The sequence below is a fragment of the Silene latifolia genome, chromosome 10, assembly GCF_048544455.1.
Source record: "Silene latifolia isolate original U9 population chromosome 10, ASM4854445v1, whole genome shotgun sequence".
In the NCBI taxonomy this organism is placed as follows: Eukaryota; Viridiplantae; Streptophyta; class Magnoliopsida; order Caryophyllales; family Caryophyllaceae; genus Silene; species Silene latifolia.
Window position 1 is genome coordinate 163114680 of NC_133535.1, and position 20327 is coordinate 163135006.

A 20327-nucleotide genomic window follows, 5' to 3' on the forward strand; every position below is an offset into this window, starting at 1 on the left:
TAGATCAGCCGCCGCCGGCTGTCGCTCTCACTGAACGGCAATTGGAGAAGCAGCCTGTGCAGACGGGCGATCAAAATGTCACCGTCGACTCATCATCCCAGAAGGTTTCTCCCGCTCAGCTTAGGGCGGAAGGCATAAGGTTGTCCAAGAGGCTGGTGAAGTGGACTGAACTAGCCGGCGCTCATATTATGGAGCAAGAAAAGGTCATGGCTCAAGCTGCCCCTGCGCTTGAACGGCTTAGGCTCGAGCTTGCTGCTTCTAAGAAGGAGGCCGAGAGGACGAAGAAAGACCTCCAGGCCGCCATGAAGGACTTCCTTGCTGAGCGAAAGCTTAGGGGGGAAGCCGAGAAGCTGGTCCTAGCCGAGAGAGCCTAGGTTGAGGCTGCATTGGCTGATGCCGCTAAGCTGCGGGAGGAGAAAACCAAATTTGAGGGCGGCTATCAGGCTATGGTTGATCAGAGGGAGAGATGGAAGTCCCTGCATTCGGCCGAGGCGAAGGAGCACAAGGGCACAAAGGCTATCCTTGCTCAGAGGGAGAAGGATATTGAGACGCTGAAGACCGTCATCATCTCTGACATGTGTGCCCGGTACCGGGACCAAGCTGAAGATGCTACCAGGGATGCAATTAAAAAGCTCCTTCCTGAAGGCCCCTTCCCGTGGCAAGATTTTGACCGGCTTCTGGATGAGAAGGCCGCTGCTGCGGAGGCCAAGGCCGCGGATGAGGCGAAGGCGGCGAAGGCCGCTCAGGAGGCTGCGGAGAAGGCGGCCCGGGATGCTAAGGTGAAGGAGGCCAGAGAGGAGGCTGAGAGGGCAAAGGCAAGTGAAGCTGCCAAGCTTTCCTCTTGGCCGCCCACCGTTGGTGATGATCTTGCTCTCGCTGCCGGTGGCGAGCAAAGAATAAGCATAGGGAGACGGGCGATCGTCACCAGATTCACCCGGCCCTTCTGACAGCTTCAGCTGTTCGGGGGCCAACTATTGAGCCTTTCCTCCCTGTCATCCTTTTGGCGCTTCAAGTCTTAATGTTTGTAACCTTTTGTTGTACCTTCTTTTTTGATAAACTTTGGTAGGTTGTGTTTAGGCTATCCCTATGGGGACGACCGTCGACTTTGTTTTTCCCCACCTGTAAACATTTTTAATAATGTTTGTCTATTTGCCTTCGGCTTGGCCGAGGCTTTGATCTCATTCTCCATTGAGTTGTCTTCTTACGTTTTTAACATATTGAGCGCTTTTTTCGTTTTACCTTTGGCTTGGCCGAGGCAGTTAGATTGCGTATCTCAACTGTAAAACGTTTTTAAACATGTTGGCATGTCGGTTGCTTCCTCCTCCACTCCCGGTCTTAGCCGAGGCGGTCAGATTTGCGCTTCCCAACTGCTGTTGTGAACATGTTAGCGTATCGGTCGTTTCCCCGTCACTCCCGGCTTTGGCCGAGGCAATCGAGGTTACGGCTCGACAGCGTTCGTATCTATAGACGTATTGATCGCTTCCTCTGCCACTCCCGGATTGGTCGGGGCAACTAGATTTGCGTTCTCAACTGTACTTATACGTTCTTAAACATGTTGGCATGTCGGTCGGATCGCTTCCTCCTCCACTCCCGGTCTTAGCCGAGGCGGTCAGATTTGCGCTTCCCAACTGCTGTTGTGAACATGTTAGCGTATCGGTCGTTTTCCCGTTACTCCCGGCTTTGGCCGAGGCAATCGAGGTTACGGCTCGACAGCGTTCGTATCTATAGACATATTGATCGCTTCCTCTGCCACTCCCGGATTGGCCGGGGCAACTAGATTTGCGTTCTCAACTGTACTTATACGTTCTTAAGCATGTTGGTCGCTTTCGCGAGTATCAACTGCATTGTAGTGACTGCCCGGCTTTGACCGTGGCGTCTACTAGTGACTGCCCGGCTTTGGCCGTGGCGTCTACCTTGGTACGACTACGGAGGGGACTCTTCATTTTGGTGGAAAACTTGGATCATTCTTCATTAGATATAATCACGCGTGGGGGTGCCCACAACGGTCTCGGACACCTCCGCCGCTATATGAAGTATTTTCTAAGGTTGTCTGTGTTCCAGTGGCTCATTAGAGGCACTCCCTCTATGTCTGTCAGCCGGTATGTCCCCGACCTCATTTCTTCCACTACCTTGTAGGGTCCTTCCCAGTTGGCCGTCATTTTACCATGGATGTTTCCTTTGTTTGTTGCGGCCGACTTTCTTAGAACTAGATCTCCTACTCTTAAGTCCCTTTTGTGGACCCTACGGCTGTATGCTCTTCTCATTCGGTTTTGATATACTGCCACGTTGAGCCGTGCCGTATCTCGACTTTCTTCGACCAGGTCTAGGGAGGCTCTCAGGCCTTCCTCATTTTCGACTGGGTCAAAGGTTTGCGTTCTAAATGTCGGCACCGTTGCTTCAATTGGCAGGACGGCCTCAGACCCATAGACTAGGTGGAATGGACTGTACCCTGTTGCTTCTTTTTCCGTGGTTCGAAGTGACCACAGGACGCCGGGTAGTTCATTAGCCCATGTTCCCTTTAGATCTTCAACCTTCTTTTTCAACCCGTTCAATATTGTTTTATTAGCTGCCTCCGCCTGCCCGTTGCTCTGAGGGTGGCAGACGGAGGAGTATGCGAATTTGATACCGAGCTCTTCCAGCCAGTTCATCACCATGTCACTCCAAAACTCTCGGCCGTGGTCAAATACCATGACTTGGGGTAACCCAAAACGAGTTATGATGTTCTCCCAAATCACCTTTCTTACGGCCGTCGTGGTCTTGGCAGGTACCGCGACAGCCTCGACCTATTTGGTGAAGTAGTCAACGGCGACGATCAGGTACTTCCTTCCTCCGGAGGCCATCGGAAATGGTCCTAGTAAATCCATTCCCCATTGTGCAAATGGTAGGGGACTGAGTACCGGTTGCAGATCTCGGGAAGGTGCATGTATTACCGGAGCATGCATCTGACAATTCTTGCACTTCTTGGTCTTTGCTCTGGAATCTTTCAACATGGTAGGCCAGAAGTAGCCGGCTCTGAGAGCTTTGTGGGCTAGCGTTCTCGCCCCCATGTGATGTCCGCAGATGCCTTCGTGAATTTCTGTCAGTATAAGCTTCGCGTCGGCTGGGCCGACACATTTCAGGAGTGGTCTTATTACGAACCTTCTGTACAATTCTCCTTCGAACACTAAGTACCTTGCTGCGATCCTTCTTATCTTCTGAGAGAGACTGTGGTCCTCCGGTAACTCTTTTGTAAGCTTGTATTTCATTATCGGAGTCATCCACGTCGTCTCGGCTTCCAATTGTTCCGGGTGTAATTCCGGAGCAGGATTATGACCACTTAAGCTTGTAGAATGACGTCGTTGATTGTCTCTTCCTTTCGCTCTCTCCTGTAAAGATGAACAAACTGAGGGCTCGGCTTGGTACCGAGCGTACTCACTCCGACGCTCAAGTCAGTAAACTTAAAGAGATAAGTTGTGTGTTAACTTGACAAAGTATATTGTAGATAGATAAGGGAGTTTATACCAGATTATTAGATGTTTTTCCGATAGTTTTGGGATCCTTTTATCAATGAGAGAAGTGGAGTATTTATAGACTTTCACCTTTTGTCACGTAGTGGCCAAGTGGCTAGCAGGTGAAAAGACTATCTTACCCTCGGCCGAGGGACCCATGTCGGGCCGGCAGGCCTGGTTGACTCCATGCCGAGGGGACTGGATGTGATTACGCGGATATGCCTCTCGGCCGGCTAGTTGCCGAGACCGAGACCCAAGTGACAGGCCGACAGGATATGTCGGTTAGGCTGTCTAATACGTTGACTTGCTGTCTTTTGGCTTTGACCTTGCTCAATATGTTGACTCGGTCAGCGGGTGCAGAATATGCCCCATCACTGGAAATAATCAAGCAGAAATTCAAGAGGTTAAGGCAGGTTTAGACAGTGCATTCACTATCAAGGATCTTGGACAAATGAGATATTTCCTTAGTCTTGAGGTGGTAAGGAATGACATTGGTATTCTTTTGAATCAAAGAAAGTACATTTTAGATATTCTCAGGGATTTGAAGATGGAGAATTGTACGGAAGTAGACTTTCCCATGCCTAGGGGTCTAAAATTAGCTGCTGGTCAGGGTGAGTTACTGGATGAACCAAAACGGTATAGACGATTAATAGGAAGATTGCTTTACTTGAACCTCACCAGGCCAGACATCTCATATTCTGTACAACATCTGAGTCAATACCTCAGTCAGCCTAGACTACCTCACTTACATGCAGCCTTGCATATTGTGAAGTATTTGAAAAGTACTGTTAATGTAGGTGTACATTATCCTGCACACACAGAGATGGAGCTTACTGCTTATATATACAGATGCAGATTGGGGACAGTGTGTAGATACTTGTCGGTCCTTGAGTGGTTATTGCATTTTTCCGGGGTCTTCTCTCATTTCTTGGAAAACCAAGAAGCAGAAAACAGTGAGCAAAAGCTCAGCTGAAGCAGAATATCGCAGCATGTCTTACATTAGGTGAAGTGGTTTGGCTTGAAGCCTTGCTAAAAGATTTACATGTCCAAGTTTCATTGCCAATTACACTCTTCTGTGACAACAAATCTTCTGAACATATTGCACAGAACCCGGTATTTTATTAACGAACAAAGCATCTCAACATAGGTTGCCACTATGTGAGGGATCGAGTTCAAGAGGGGTTTTTGGTTCCTAAACATGTGTGCTCAAGTCTACAGTTGGCAGACATCATGACTAAAGGTGTAGGAGCACAACAACATTATTTTTTGACGAGCAATGGACTTCATTCTTACAAATGAAGTCAAGCTTGAAGGGAGATGTGAGCTTAAGTTATTATTGTTGATTCTTGTACAATAAGCAACTCCTATAAATAGGCTTGCATATCATTTCAATAATATAAAATTACATTTATTTACCTTTTGTTTCTCTCACTAAATTCTCTCTCTATAACAAACTAAATAACTAACTCTAAACATACAACAATGGAGAACACAAGTTCATCAATACTGAAAACAAAAATGAACAGGAGGGAATAATAATGAAAACTATATGCTTAATAAAACACATGATCTAAACTATTGAACTTATGTTCTTTACCAGTTCACTCCACTCCATCAAACATACAATTATACAAACATAATAATCAACATAAAGTTAGCTTGCTTTGTCTAGTGAATGATCGATCATAATCAATCATACTTATTTAATTGGACATATATGAGAGTGATTTTTAACCTATAGTGATACATACAGATATCCACCTTGTAAATAAAAGTCAAAAATGTGTTACTATTAGTAAACTTTAACCACCAATACACTACATCCTTGACTGTGGCCCTTGCTTCTTCAAACAAATTACAATCACCCCATTTTTCATTGTTCACATACACTCGTAATCAGGTTAAGCCGGTCGGGTCATTTCAAGTTCAAGTTATTTTCGAGTCAGTTATTTTTGAAGTTATTTAAGGATAATAGACTATGTAACAATAAATATTTAGATTGGGTCAGGTCAGATCAGGTCATTCGATCTGGGTCGGTTTTGTTAGGTCTACATATACTCGAGTTGATTGTTGTAGTCTTGTTACAAGTGATTAGTGACAAAATGCTCCAGCTCACATGCAGAAAAACCTAAACAATATTATATTGACTTTTCTAGTTGTTATTGTCAAAGTGGTTTATTACAACTTGTAACTTGTAAGTCTCTATAAAAGAATGGTAATCAAATTTAATGATGATTAGTATTTATGAACTACATTCAATGAATTTTCTTGCTAAGACGACGTAATCAACTTTAAATGAATTATCCGACGAAAAGTCTTAAAACTCTGGCAAATCCGGAGCACCACCAGCTCTAACAAAAATATCCAACCAAAAATCGACACTCTCCGCTTCAAGACCTAGTCCATTTCCCATATACATCGACGAAAAATCATTGAACTCTCCCAATATCTTCTCGTCTTGGATAGTACTCGTATTTAGAAACGCAAAATCCATGCTAATATCGTCATATAAAATTTCTTGTGGCGACCAAAATGTCTCATCAATAATCGGAAGTTCATCCATTTCATACTCTTGTACGTCCGTAACATTTGCAATGTTCTTAGGCATTGTTTGTACGCTTGATACCTCCGTAATTGTCGAAAAATCATCGCTAAAATACGATTGTTGAGACGAATTTGGCGTCTCTTCACTCGTCACACTCGAGTTAGAAGTTGTGTGACTATTAGCAACATTTTTTGGCATTGTCACTTTGGCTTGGGATTTAATTGTTGTATTTTGCTTGTTGAGTCTTTTTTTCAAGTGGGTGTGCCACACGTTTTTTATTTCGTTATCTGTTCGTCCTGGAAGTCTTGCTGCTATAGCTGACCACCTGAAATACGAGAATATATATGTTTAGTGAAAGCTATTTCGCCAATTTTGATTAAAATGATCGATCAGAGTCTATTATAAACGGTTTTACAATAACTTATCGTATAATTACCTGTTTCCCATCATTTCATGAAGTTGAATAATAGTATCCTCTTCTTCTTTAGTAAAGTTTCCCCTCTTAACATCTGGCTTTAAATAATTTATCCAACGCAATCTACAACTCTTCCCACATCTCAACAAACCTATACACATAAAATTTAATTTAAAGTTAATAAAAATACACATAAAATCAATTTTTAATCATGGATTATTATTATTAGTAGTAGTAGTATGATCATAATTTGCATGACCATAGTACTCAATATGTCTCAGTCATTTGTTGTTTACCAGTATATTCACTGTAATGGGTATTTTAATCAAAGGTAAATAAATTATCGAGCAATTACCAGCTTCTTTAGGGAGGGCACGCCAATTACTATGACCATGTTGTTGAATAAAAGAAACCAAGATTTGATCTTCTTGAGGAGTCCATGGACCTCTCTTTAGACCTACTTTGTCACAACATGGTGATCTTCCCATCTTCTTGCGAGTTTCGACAGCAACAGAGCCTTAATCCGAAAATGATTTTACAGTTTTTGTATATATCTTAGTTTTGTGTGTTTGATGTCAAAGAAATAAAGCTTATAGTAACAGAGCCTTAATCCAAAAATGATTTTACGGTTTTTATTTGTATGTGTGTAAGTTTGTGTGTGTGTGTGTAATGTTAGAGAAAGTTTATGGTGACCTTACAAGATTTGGGTGTGTATATATACGAGTGGAAATTGGGAAGACTATTATTAGATAATAAAAACAAATGGTGTATGAGTTGAATAATCAAAGTCTTTGATGTTTTGTAAAGTTGTCGTATATAATAATGAAAAAAATATGTCACATTTGTTCAAGTAGGAATTTTAATTGATTTTTGTAGCTTCTTGGAAGGACTCTATATCTTGATCATTATTTGCTGTCCTCCGCACACACAAAAAATTTTAGCCAGGCCATCTTTTTGTGTGAGACGGTCACGGTCGATCTCATGAAAAATTTATAGGCGAACTTTTAAATATATATGTAATTACTACTTTTTATTATTCCATTTTTCTTCTTTTTGTTAGATTTTAGTGTATGTAAATTTCACAATAACGTGGAACGATTTCTCAAGAGACGTACTTGTTCATTACACATGGTTTACCTTATATCTCCTTCTAAAGCTTGATGTAAATTATACTCCCTCCTATCCACTTTTTTCTTCCCTATTTCCTAAAACGGATTATTCAGGTTTTCTTCCCCTTTCCTTTTTGAGAAAGTTTTTATTAATATTATACTCTTACCTCTTTCCACCCATCAAACCCCACTATATACTTTATTAATATTTAATTCTAATTATTCCTACCTCTCTCCAATAACCAAACCCCACCCATCTCCTTTATTAATATTTAATCATACCTCTCTCCAATTACCAAACCCCACTCATATATTTATCAATATTATACTCCCACCCTTAATCTCCGTGCCCACTTCAAATGGGAAAAAAAGGATGGATGAGAGGCAGTACAAATTAAATACTGTAATTTTTATTACGTATTATTTTATGTAAAATTATGTTAGAATACTACTTCGTAAAATATAAAATCGATTTTAAGATTGCAACCATCAGCTTAAGAAGCTTTTGATTGAGAGAGCTTTTGACAAATTATATCCATTTATTTTGCAAATTACGGTAGAATACTACTTCGTAAAATATAAAATCGATTTTAAGATTCTAATCATCAGTTTAAGAAGCTTTTGATTGAGAGAGTTTTTGATTATATCTATGTATTTTGCATGTGATTGTCTAGGAAGAAGATGGAGTCCTCAATTTAATTGTACTACTTTGAAAGGTTTCCTACTTGTTTGTTTGTACCATGTTCTTACTAAAAGTAGAAATTTTAGTGACGTGTGATTACATCATTATTTTTCTAGACCAATACCTGCACTTCTCCGTCTCATTCATTTACTTACATATATAATTTTTATAAGGGGTATTTTAATTAAAAGTCTAGTAAATAAATAATGGGAATGAAAGTATTAGGAATATATTACGACTTTACGAGTATAATTAGTATGGCCTGACCTACAAAAAATGAAATAAAAGAAACACGTTATGCATGGTTGCATGAATATAATTTTAAGACCATGATCAAAGAAGCAAGAATGGCATGGGATTATTTTATCTTTAAAAATTTTAGTAAGAGGTAAAGGTACATATTAACAACCCTATGATGTATTAGCTTAATGAGTAATGACCAAATTGTGAGAAAAATTAAACAAACTAAAACAATGAAAATAGCGGGCCAATGGGGAAAATGTCCTTGAAAATTCGATCATATCGCTATGGTCGATTTTTTTTTTTTTTTTTTTGGTTATGACGAGGCTATCCTGCAAATTATGTATATCAGGTCAGTCACCCATTTATTAACTGATCGATTATTCTTCTAACCTTATCTTGCGATTTGTCTGATTAATTCGTGAGCGCATCAGACCGACAATGTCTCAATTTGAATGGGTAAAGTCGCGTAAGATTATTGATTAAATTTATTACTATAAAGTTTTCTTATTAAAATACTAATTCAACAAAGTTAAGGAAGATCCAACGAAGATGAGGACATGCGTAATAATAGTAACCTAGCTTTATAGTAGCTAAATACTAGTAAATGCAACAAAATAAAGAATAAGTCATCATTGTTTAGGTCACATTATACACATTTTATTCGACCTAACATATATAGTTTACTACTAGTATGATCTCCCTTAAGACGGTCATATTTGCCTTAAGCTTGAATCTCGTATTGATAATTAAGACAAGTTTTTTTGCAATATCTTATGACATTTTTTTTTTGTGTGTATTATCTATTTATTTGACTTATTTCATGTTTAAGACGGATATATCTGTATTAAACAAGAATTTGTGATAATTTACATATTCCGTCCAATGAAATCAACTTTAGTTATAAGTTAATTAATCCAAGTGATGATGATTATTGTTACTTTACTACTTTAGAATATTATATGGTGCTAAATTCCTCAACTTGACATCGTTAATATTTTGGTCACTTATTATTTGAGTGTGCTAATTCTTTTGTATTTAATTGACTAAATCATTGAAAAAGAAAGCAAATAAATAAAGTATAAGTTGGTCAAAGCATGCATACGTCTAATATGAGTACTCGCATGTCTGGAGGCCATTATATAGTTATAGGAAAATGGTAAACAAATGAGATATATTCAGTGGTGGAGCGTGGGGAGTTAGCAGGAGCGCTCACACTCCCGTTGACGTTTAAAAATTTCGAAAATTTATAGTTAAAATTTTCGAATTTTTTCGAAGTCCCCTCATAATATTACACTTCCGCCCCGCTGACTTAAAATCCTGACTCCGCCGCTGGATATTATCGCAAAATATTATATGAGATGGTTTCATTTATACGGTTACATTTTATTAAAAGAATGGTAACATTTAATTCGTTTATTTCAAAGCGTCTGAAGTAAGAATTATTATTAAAAAATAAAAGAATTATCGAGTTAAGATTTGTGTTGCGTACTCGTGCAAACAAAATCTACATCGACCACTTCTCGTTCAATTATGCACGTAAATAAAATCTACATTGTCAATGCATATTAAATGGTACTCGGCCGTACAAGTTGGTATAGTTTACGTATACACTCTTCTCTGAGTAATTATCCATGTCTACGTACTATGTTATGACTTATGTAGGTTTTATTTTAATGAATTTAAAAAATAATACTGTACGAGTTTAATTTGACTTTTTTATGATGAGAAAGTCGTATGTGCTGTGTTTTTAACAGTTACGAAATAATGCTTTCTTCATTTCAATTAATTCTATATATTTGCTTTTTGAACACTATTCGTAAGTAGAGAGAATCTTCGTTAGAACTTCTACTCCTTCTGTCCCGGTCATTTATTATTGATGATTGCATTGAACTTTCAAACTTTATGTTAGGGTGCAAACCTTTGTCCCACATCGGTAGAATAAATATGGAAGATCATATTTATAAGTGTCTACAAAATATAATAGTACGAGGTCTTTTACGAAGGAGCCCAAGAGTAAATCCGTGAGGGCTTGACCCAAAGCGGACAAGATCTCTCTTTTGAAGACTCCAATCAAAGGCTCTTAAAATTCATAATAATAATATATAAGAAGTTTTAAGAAATATAAGCCAGATATCGTAATGTTGTATTGCTACCCACCTATTGTAGATGAGTAATATATATAAGGATTTTCTAACAGGTGCCCTAAGGGCACATTAGAGCACATGTTAGAAAAACTCATATATAAAAAGTTTTAATGATCAACCACACGGCAATTTTTAGGATTTAACAAAATTGAAAAGTTTTTTTTTTTAAATATCACTATAAGAATACAGGACTCGGGCGACTAACTAAAACAATTAAGCTAAGGAGGACTTCCATATTAGAAGTGTTCGGTTGTTCACATTAAGTCATTAATTGACTATGTTTTGTTCGTATACTTTCCATTTAATTGACCCACAGAAACTTGACCGCGTACATGCAATTATACAAACCTCTTTTTTAAAAGCAAATATGTGAAATATAATTAAATTAGTTAAAGCAAATAAAGTATTGATTGATTTGATTCTATATCATGATTATTCATGGCGTAAGCAATACACACTCGTTTTTGCATGGCTGCTTGATTTAAAGAGAATTTAAAAAGTAAATTCATAACCAAGAATATTTGTTAGAATTCGGAAAAACAAATAAACAATAAGTTTAAGACACAAATACGACGTCACAATTATATATTACTCCGTAATATATTATGCATCTATTTTCGTCCATCAGTAGCAATAAGAAATACACAAGTCTTTCGTTGAGATAATGATTGATGTTCAATCAATGTTTTATAAAATACTTGTAAGAATCGCATAAAAAATAACTTATTTTATAACCATTCGATCCAAAATGATTGAAATCAAACTAGTTCAAATTTAAAAAGATACGGCTATTGCTAATTTTAATTTAGATAGATAAGAGATATGGAGTACAAAATATTGATTAGTCTAACAATTCAATTGATTTGGTAAATTGCTTTCATTGTCAAAGACTTTTAATTTGTCAAAAAGTTAATCAAGTAAATAAAATAACTTTTAACTATTGATGATTTGAATAACACAAAGTTACTTTTTATTCCCTCGGTCTTTTGTTGTTCTTTTTTTTTTGGTGTCTCAGTCATTTGTTGTTCTTTCTATTTTAAAAATGAATTTGATGAGTAATTTGATGTTTCACACTCAATTTATTCCACTTGTCATTTAGTAATTGACCCCTTCTCATTTCCTTGGTCTTTGTGTCAAAATCAAAGGACAACAAATGACCGGGACGGAGGGAGTATCTATCTAAATCAGAATTACATTAGTGGTCTGGATCCTCTCTCCAACTTTCGTGTCTCATCTTGTAGTCCACTGCTTTAATCTTCTAATATTTTATCCTCTTATGATAAGTAAATATGTTATGTGTCAAATAGAGAGATAGTGGAACATAAGATGGCTAAATAAGACACGAAAATGGGACAGAAAACCCGAACTCAGAAAGTAAGGGATGATGTATGGCATTGGCTAGGTCAATATTAGAGTAAGTCGATATATATGCAGCTAGCATTCACTACACATTAACTCTTAATTAAATTGGACCATACTAATTCAAACTACTATATGTTGACATTGGTAATTTATAATTTATCCATGCAAAATTTAAAATATATTTCAACAAATTATATTGACCCTAATGTGAACTTGATTTATGATTTACATCATGTCATCAAAATACACGTTCAAAGTCTAACGTACGTGCACGTAGCTAGCAGCCCCCATCCTTACATGAACACAACAAAAATGTAATAATAACACACAAATTCTTATATAAAATCGTACATTATTGTCAAAAAAAAAAATATAAGATCGTACGTGTCATAAAAAATCGTCTACAGACAGTTTTGTTAATTTTAATTTACTTTAAAAAAAATGTGCGTAAACGGGTTTACCTTAAACAAATTGTGAGTATAATATTTTAATTAAAGATAAATAAATAATAAAAACGATATTGAGAGAATTATATATGTGAGCGAGTATAATTAGCTATTGACGACATATTATTAGGTATTGAAGTTAAATAAACTATGTGCATGGTGCCATGCATGGTTGATGCTAGCTACGTGACTACTAATATAAAATGAACTTAATAAACTTTAACAGTCCGTCTTGCTTAAGACCGCCTTATTTCAGACTGCAATAAGACCTCTCACAAGTGAGAAACACATGGGTGGTGGGACACCCCCATGTGCTTTCCCACTCACACCCTAAATGGGTTTTTTGTGAGAGAAAATGGTATCCGTCTGACCATTTCAGACGGATATGGCGGTCTGAAATAAAAAATTGTGAAACTTTAAATATATATGTATATAAGATAAATGCGAATATTAAATAAAAATCAAGTGTGTGTGGTGACTACCGTGTAGAGAAATTTGAATGACATTTATTTTATGCGTATTCAACTTTATTCTATATGAGATTGTTTTAGAAAGACTTAACAAATATCATTGTCCATAGCGGATCCAGAAAAATAATTTTGTGGGATACGATGGAAAATATAATACCTATTTCTACCTAAAGGTACAAATTTACGCTGTTTTTACCTAATAATTGGAACTTTTTTCTAAAATGGGCTTTTTTAACAAAGTAATAAACAAAATGGGTGCGTTTTCAAAGTTATTGTCGAAAATGGGTCCACGTAGGCTCGGTTTTTGCGAAGCTGGAGAAAAGGTCAAGTCGCTCACCGGGAGAGCGACTTAAGGTCAAGTCGCTCACCGGGAGAGCGACTTCACTCTTTGCCTATATCGCTCCTCTCTTTCCTTCCCTTACCCCGTATTCATTATCAAAAAAAAAAAGTACCAAATCAAAACCCTAACTCAATTTCTTCGATTTTTCCTCCAAAATCTACTCTAAATCAGTCAATTGGTTTGATTAAAACACAATTTACTACTCTCTAAGCCATATCAAGCAAATATTTGGGTATTTCTTGGGCAAATTCGAAACATATTGAAGGTATTAGTTTACTTATTTTCTTAATTAGTACTTGATTAGAGTAGCTATTTACTCTAGTTTTTGATTATTATTCCATATATTTCATGTTTGTGTTGAATTTGGGTGGTTGTTAGTGTTGTAGTTCGATTTTTTTTAGTTATAGCTATGGAGAGGAGTCATTTTCCCTTATTGTGTTATTGGAATGGTGAAATAGTTGAAGGAGATGGGTGTGTAAGCTATGTAGGTGGAAATGAGTCTTTTATTTTTGCTAATAGTAATATGAGCTTCAATGATCTACACAATGAGGTATACACAACCATTGGTGTTGATAGTAGTAAGTATAAATTAGTGTTGAAAATGAAGTTTCCTAGTCTTGGATGTTTTAAGGTTGTTTCTCTCAACAATGACCGTTCTTTACAAGCGATGTGGGCTAGTATATGTCATTCAAAGGCGGGATCTATGGACATTTATGTTGAGTTGATACCAATTCAACAACCTCAAGTGAGTAATGCAAATGTAGTTATGGGCTTGGGAACGTGTTGTTGTAGGTCGTCCCCAAATTGTTAGGTCACATTTTGTAGAGAATGAGGGAGAAGTCTATCCTCTAGGCTCCCAAATGGTAGCGGGAAAGGATCCCTTAGGGTGTAAATGGTTGAGGGTGGATCGTAAGTATAAAGATCATAGGCTTGGTCTTGTGACATATAGGGATATGTTTGATAAATTGACGGAAACACAATTCACTTGGCAACCTTATACACAAGAGACCTTACAATATCTTCCCGATATTTGCCATGAGGATGAGGAGGAGTGGGTTGTTGAAGCCCCTTTGATATGCTTCGAGATTATAAGATGCACATACCTAATAGGGTTGTTAGGCAATTTGGATGGCATCAAACAATACCTCCCAATTGTAACACCGAGCCTTTACTTCATAAAACTGATAAACGAGGCAAGACAAGGGACTATGCAACTGAGTACTCCATTTATGTGAATGAGTGGGATAATAGGAAGGAAAAAATGTTGGGTGGAGGAATTCCTTATAGTGGTTTCATGTCACACCATGATCCATACATGGTATGGTATCGGGAGCACACTCGTCGGATTGTTAGTCCTCAAAATCGGATCTTGACTGACAAATACCTCCATGAGCATCACTACACTCCTAGTGCGGTGACTTGGACACTCTTGCGGGTGGTCATTCATATATCTACCATCAAGTGACCGACTACATGAACAATACATCTCTTCATGAAATGGATGCTAGCTATAGAAATTTGCTACTTGACATGCAAAATACTACTCTTCATTGTTTGGAAAGTGCACATTGTGGACATCTCATCCAACCACCAAACATTCCTCACCCAAGTCCAACTCATGCTACAACACAAGCGGACCACATTACTCATCTATCTCCCGTCCAAGAAGCGGAAAATGAGGAAGGATCATCGTCTCAACCAAGGAGATCAAAGAGGAGTCGCCGTCAAGTTAGAAGATAGTAGTGTTGTTTTATGTTTCTAGTTAAGCAAAACACTTTGGTTTGTATTATATTTAAGCGCCTTTTGGATTGTATCAAATGTTAAAACAATTTAGTTTGTCTAAGATTTAAGCTACTTTGGGTTTGTATCAGATGTTAACAACAATTTGGTTTGGGTGTAATATTTAAGTTATTTTCAAAACTTTCCTTTGGTCTTCTTTTGTGCATTATTGTTCTTGATGAGGATAATTTCCTTGGTTGTCAAATGAATGAGAACAAGAACATGGAGAACAATTCCGGGCAAGAACATTTGATTCTTTGATTGTTATGTAAATAGCTTCAAGTCGCTCAGTGGGGTGACGACTTAAGGTCAAAACGCTCGTTCCCAAAGCGACTTTTGTCTGAGGCAAAGATCAAAATAGCTGCCAAAAAAACCTCATTCTGGACTAAGCAAAGTCGCTGTGGGGGAAGACGACTTCAACTCAAGTCGCCCACTCACGGAGCGACTTTGCTCTGGGGGAGAAGAAAAATTTTGTCCAAAAAAACCTGCTACTGGACTACAAAGTCGCTTTGGGGGAAGGCGACTTGAAGTAAAGTCGCTCACCGGGAGAGCGACTTACTTTAAAATGACTTCCTCAGGTTTGGTTAGCATAAATTGTCACTTTGTATAAGGTCGCTTTCCGCCGGAGCGACTTGAATACTGGTTAGGTTCGGGATGACGTGGACCCATTTTGGGTAATAACTTTGAAAAGCTACCTATTTTGTTGATTACTTTGCGAGAAAACCCCATTTTGGCAAATCGTTCTAATAATTGGACCAAAATACTTCAAAAAAATTTCGCTTACGACATTCCGGGACCCCGAAAAAGGCCATTGCTCCGTTACTGGTCATCTTATTATCCTTTTGAAAAAAAATATGCATTTAATTTTTTAACAATGTATTTTATTTATTAGGTCAATCATCTTGTGTGGTATTTGAATTTAAAAAACGAATTGCATGCATCGAGTGAACCACGTACCTTACATAGTAGCTAGCCAATGCTTATTTGAGACGATTATTACAAAATGCCAATTTAGCTGAAAATTTAAGCAAAATAAGGCGATTTTGATCAAACTTTGTACTTATTCCAAAGTTGAATTAGTAGTTTTAACCGAGAAAGTGGTAATTAGACCCCTTTACTTTGATCAATTGTGAAATCTAACCCCTTAAGTTTTGATTGGAGTAATTGACCCCCTTACCTTTTCCAATATGTGAAATTAAACCCCTTTCAATTTTTCCGGCCAATATCTCACCGGATTTCCATTTTCTCGCCAATATCTCACCGAAATTCCATTTTCTCTTTATCTTTAAAAAATAAAAATACACATGACATACGTATAAAATTACATACATACGTATAAAACTACATATTCCCCCATATACAAAAAAAAAAAAAAAAAAAACTGATTATACATCTACATCGATTGTCTTCTCTTCTCCCACTACGTTGTTCACATGCTCCTGCTAACTCCATGTCTTTGGCAAACTCCTTTATGCTATGGCAACTTCCATGTTTATATACTACTAAAGGTATTTTAATCTATTCTTCTAGTATAATTCATTATCAATCACCCCATCTTTGCATAGTAGAATGTGCATCTGTAAAATTAGGGTTAACAAAGCAAATAATTTTAGGTTAGTATTCGATAATGAAAGTAAATCAGATTACATATATTACATTTACTTACAAGAATTATGAATGTTATTTTCACCTCTTTGTTAATTTTTGCTATTAATATATGAGTAATTATTGTTCTATATTTGTTTTAATAGATCCACAAGCACCAGCAAATATCATTACTTGTAAGTGTTATTACGGGGGAAATCTAGCATCAAAGGAAGACAAATTTGAGTATGTGAATGGATCCTATGTTGAGTTCTATGTGGATATATGCAAATTAACTCTGAAAACAGTGAACGAGATCGCGAAGGATTTGTATTGTCACCACGGTACACTTTGTTTTTACCTTATTAGACCAACAAGTTTTCAAATTTTATGTGATGCCGAGACTATAGAGGAGTTGCGGATAGAAGGAGTCACACACGGGGCCATTGAGATATATCTTGAGGGGGAGAATCTGAATTTGCAGGAAACAAATGTGGGCATTAATTTCTCCAAAGAAGTTATTTTAAGCACCAAGTTAGATATGGAAGTTGGAGTCACTAATGAGAAGGAGATTGAGAATATCAACATAGATTCTGATCTTGAGGAAGTTGAAGAGGAAGATTGGAGTGAGGAAGAAGAGATTATTGATGACCAGGAGGCTGGTAGTAGTGATGATGAATTTATTAATGTGCAAGAAATGAAAAAGCAATGGCTTTCCTTGAGAAATGCCTCCGGAAAGAGTCAAACCATGGGAAAAACAAAAACAAAAGTTCAAAATCAAAGATCCAATGGAATAAAAGATGACTATTGGGGCACAGATGAAGATGATTATGAATCATTTCAGCTAAAACAACAATTTTATGAGAGGGAATCTGATGATGAAGGCCCCCTTAGTCTAAGTGATGATGAAGAGAACTTTGATGCCACTCGAAATGAGTGTCTTATGTATGACAATGACACACCATTTGGTTCTGTGCAGATCGAGTTAGGGCAACTATTTGACAAGGTTGAGGTGCTTAGAAAGGCATTAATCTACTACAGTTGCCAAACACATTACGCATGGAAGTATTGTCATAATGAAACAAATAGAGTACTTGTCAAATGTAAATCTTATCCAAAGTGCAAATGGAAGCTTAGTGCTAGATATACTAAGGAATTTGGATGTCTACAGATACGGTTTTTCAAAGACGTACATACATGCGCACCAACCAAAATTAATAAAAGGGCTAATGCTAATTTCTTTGCCGAGGAGTACCAAGAAAAGCTCCTTAAACATCCTACTTGGAAGCTGATGTTATTCATGAAGGATGTGGAAGACACATATGGCGTAAAGATCAGCCGATGGCAAGCTTCTAGTGCGAAAAAATTTGCCTTGTCAGCATGTGCCAAAATAGTAGAAAAACAATATGCCTCCCTTCGAGATTACATGTATGAATTAACAAGATCAAATGAAGGGACTAGTGTATCCTTAGCATTAAAGGCTCATATATCACGACCAATTCCTCAGTTCCACATGTTCTACATCAGTTTTCTTCCTTTACGGAAAGGATTCTTAAATGGATGCAGAAGAGTACTTGGTCTGGATGGTGCATTTTTGAAAGGCTATTGTAAAGGCGAGCTACTTTGTGCCACTGGTAGGGACGCCAACAATCAAATGTTTCCCGTGGCTTGGGCAGTAGTAGAGTCGGAATCTAAAGAGAGTTGGTCTTGGTTTCTTGAACATCTCATAAAAGATCTAGATATGCAAACGGGTAACAAATGGACTTTGTTATCTGATCAGCAAAAGGTTTGTTTATTTTGAATGAACTCTCTTTATTTCTAAGTTATTTGGGTATGGGCATTTTTTTTATTACTATCATTTTATCCTTAACAAATTGGCATAAGATAGTTAATGAATAACATCGAGTTGTTATAAAAATTTATGAATACAGGGTTTGCTGCCTATGATAGCAAAATTGCTACCTGAAGCTGAGCATAGGCTTTGTGCAAGACATATCTTCACTAATTGGATAAAAGTTGTTAAAGGCGCTCCTTTGCACAAATTATTCTGGAAGGCAGTGAAGTCATACACTGAGGAGGGGTTTACTGATGCAATGAATGAGCTAAGAGAACGAAGCTCAAAAGCTCACCATGAAATGTGTTCAAGAGATGTAAAAAGGTTTTGCAGGTGCTTCTATAAAAGTTGGGCATGCACAGGTGTTACTTGCAACAATATGGCAGAAACCTTCAATTCATGGATCCTTGAACCTCGAGAGAAACCTATTTTGACAATGCTCGAAGAAATTAGGAGGAAGGTTATGTCTAGGATGGTGGAGAAGAAGTTGCAAGCTACTAAATGTAGTAGCATTGTCACGCCTAGAGTTCGAGCAACGATAATAGATCACATGCAAGCTACAAGAAACTGGAAAGCTATAGAGGCTAGCCAAAATGTGTATGAAGTAGAGCATGTGCATAATAGTTCGTTAACATTTGCAGTTAACCTAGATAAAAGTATGTGTACATGTAGATATTGGGATGTGAACGGGATTCCTTGCGAACATGCAACTACAACCATATGCTCAAAGAATGAGAATCCAGAGACTTATGTGACATTTTGGTATAGCAAGGATGCTTATGAGACCTCATATGCGTTTTCTTTGGAGCCATTGAATGGTCAAAGTATGTGGAAGAAAATTGATGGGAGTGAAATTTTGCCAAGTGATCTTAGAGTCAAGCACGGGAGACCTCCAAATAAAAGGAAAAGATCATATGGGGAAGTGAAATGCAAAGCCTATAAATATAGATTACCAAAAAGTGGAAAACAATTGTGCTCCAATTGCAAAGAACCAGGTCATAAAAGTCGCACATGCAAAAACAAGGTACCTGTAGATTAGTTGGTCGCGAACAATGCTGAAATTTGCGCTCTTCCTACAACCTTTGCATATTGGAGCACTTGGAGCACCCGATGGAGCACTGCATATTTAAAGACATTTGCTTTTATAAGATTTTTGAGTTTTAGTATGCTGTAATGTTATTTCCATATCAAAATTGAGCTACTATCATTAAATTTGAGACTTTTGTTACAATATCTCATATTTATTCAAGTAGTTTGTTGTATATATGACCTTTAGTCTGACCACAAAATATAACACCTGAACTATACTTATTATAAAAACATACGTGAAATGAAATGTAGTGAATTCCAGCCATGATCAATATTCAAAGGATTGCAAAAAAAAAGTATAAAAAATTGTTATTTCAATAACATACTAAGAAATTGTCAATTCCAGGTTTTTATGTTTGATAAACTAGATATGACATTTAGTCTTTCTAAGTATAAGTCAATTACTTGGATATAGAACAATTACTCGAGACATATATATAATTTGTAGGTTATTACGTATACTTAAACCTAGCAAACTAATTATGTTCATTGCAATTTGCAAAATTCGGACTTGCCAAGTGCAGGTTGGTTAATAGTTAGATAAGGGTTTTTGGTTCAAATAAGCGTATTTATGTCGCAGGTGAGAATCGAACGCTCAACTCCTTGGTTAGAGTAAGAGAACTCTTATTAGTTAAACTAACTCTTGTTTTGTAATTAATTAGTTGGACAAGTTAGTCCGCGACGATTAACTCACTAGTGTCATTAGGTACTCACTAGTGTTATTAGATAGCGGTCGATCTCTCTTAAGATGGATATATTCATTTAAATATTTAAAGGGGTTAAATAATACATTACAG

At 37.2% G+C, this 20327-nt stretch overlaps 2 protein-coding genes across 2 annotated transcripts in view; one reads left to right on the plus strand and one right to left on the minus strand.

The window, feature by feature from the left end:
- Positions 1–20327, plus strand: part of LOC141606832 (cryptochrome-1) — a 134570-nt gene that overhangs the window by 104565 nt on the left and 9678 nt on the right. The gene's annotated exons all lie outside the window — the stretch shown is intronic.
- On the minus strand, positions 5606–7120 carry LOC141609511 (transcription factor MYB14-like). Its single transcript, XM_074428550.1, has 3 exons — positions 6804–7120; positions 6470–6599; positions 5606–6358 (listed from the first exon to the last, which is right to left on the minus strand). Exons 1-3 carry the CDS (start codon positions 6934–6936, stop codon positions 5806–5808), a joined length of 816 nt encoding a protein of 271 aa, XP_074284651.1. The 5' UTR covers positions 6937–7120; the 3' UTR covers positions 5606–5805.

Excerpts from the sequence above, each read along its gene's own strand:
- LOC141609511 (XM_074428550.1), bottom strand. The coding sequence starts at position 6,936 with ATGGGAAGATCACCATGTTGTGACAAAGTAGGTCTAAAGAGAGGTCCA. Across the intron at positions 6,600-6,803 it reads TGCCCTCCCTAAAGAAGCTG|GTTTGTTGAGATGTGGGAAG; the intron begins GTAATTGCTCGA and ends TTATGTGTATAG. Across the intron at positions 6,359-6,469 it reads CATGAAATGATGGGAAACAG|GTGGTCAGCTATAGCAGCAA; the intron begins GTAATTATACGA and ends CTCGTATTTCAG.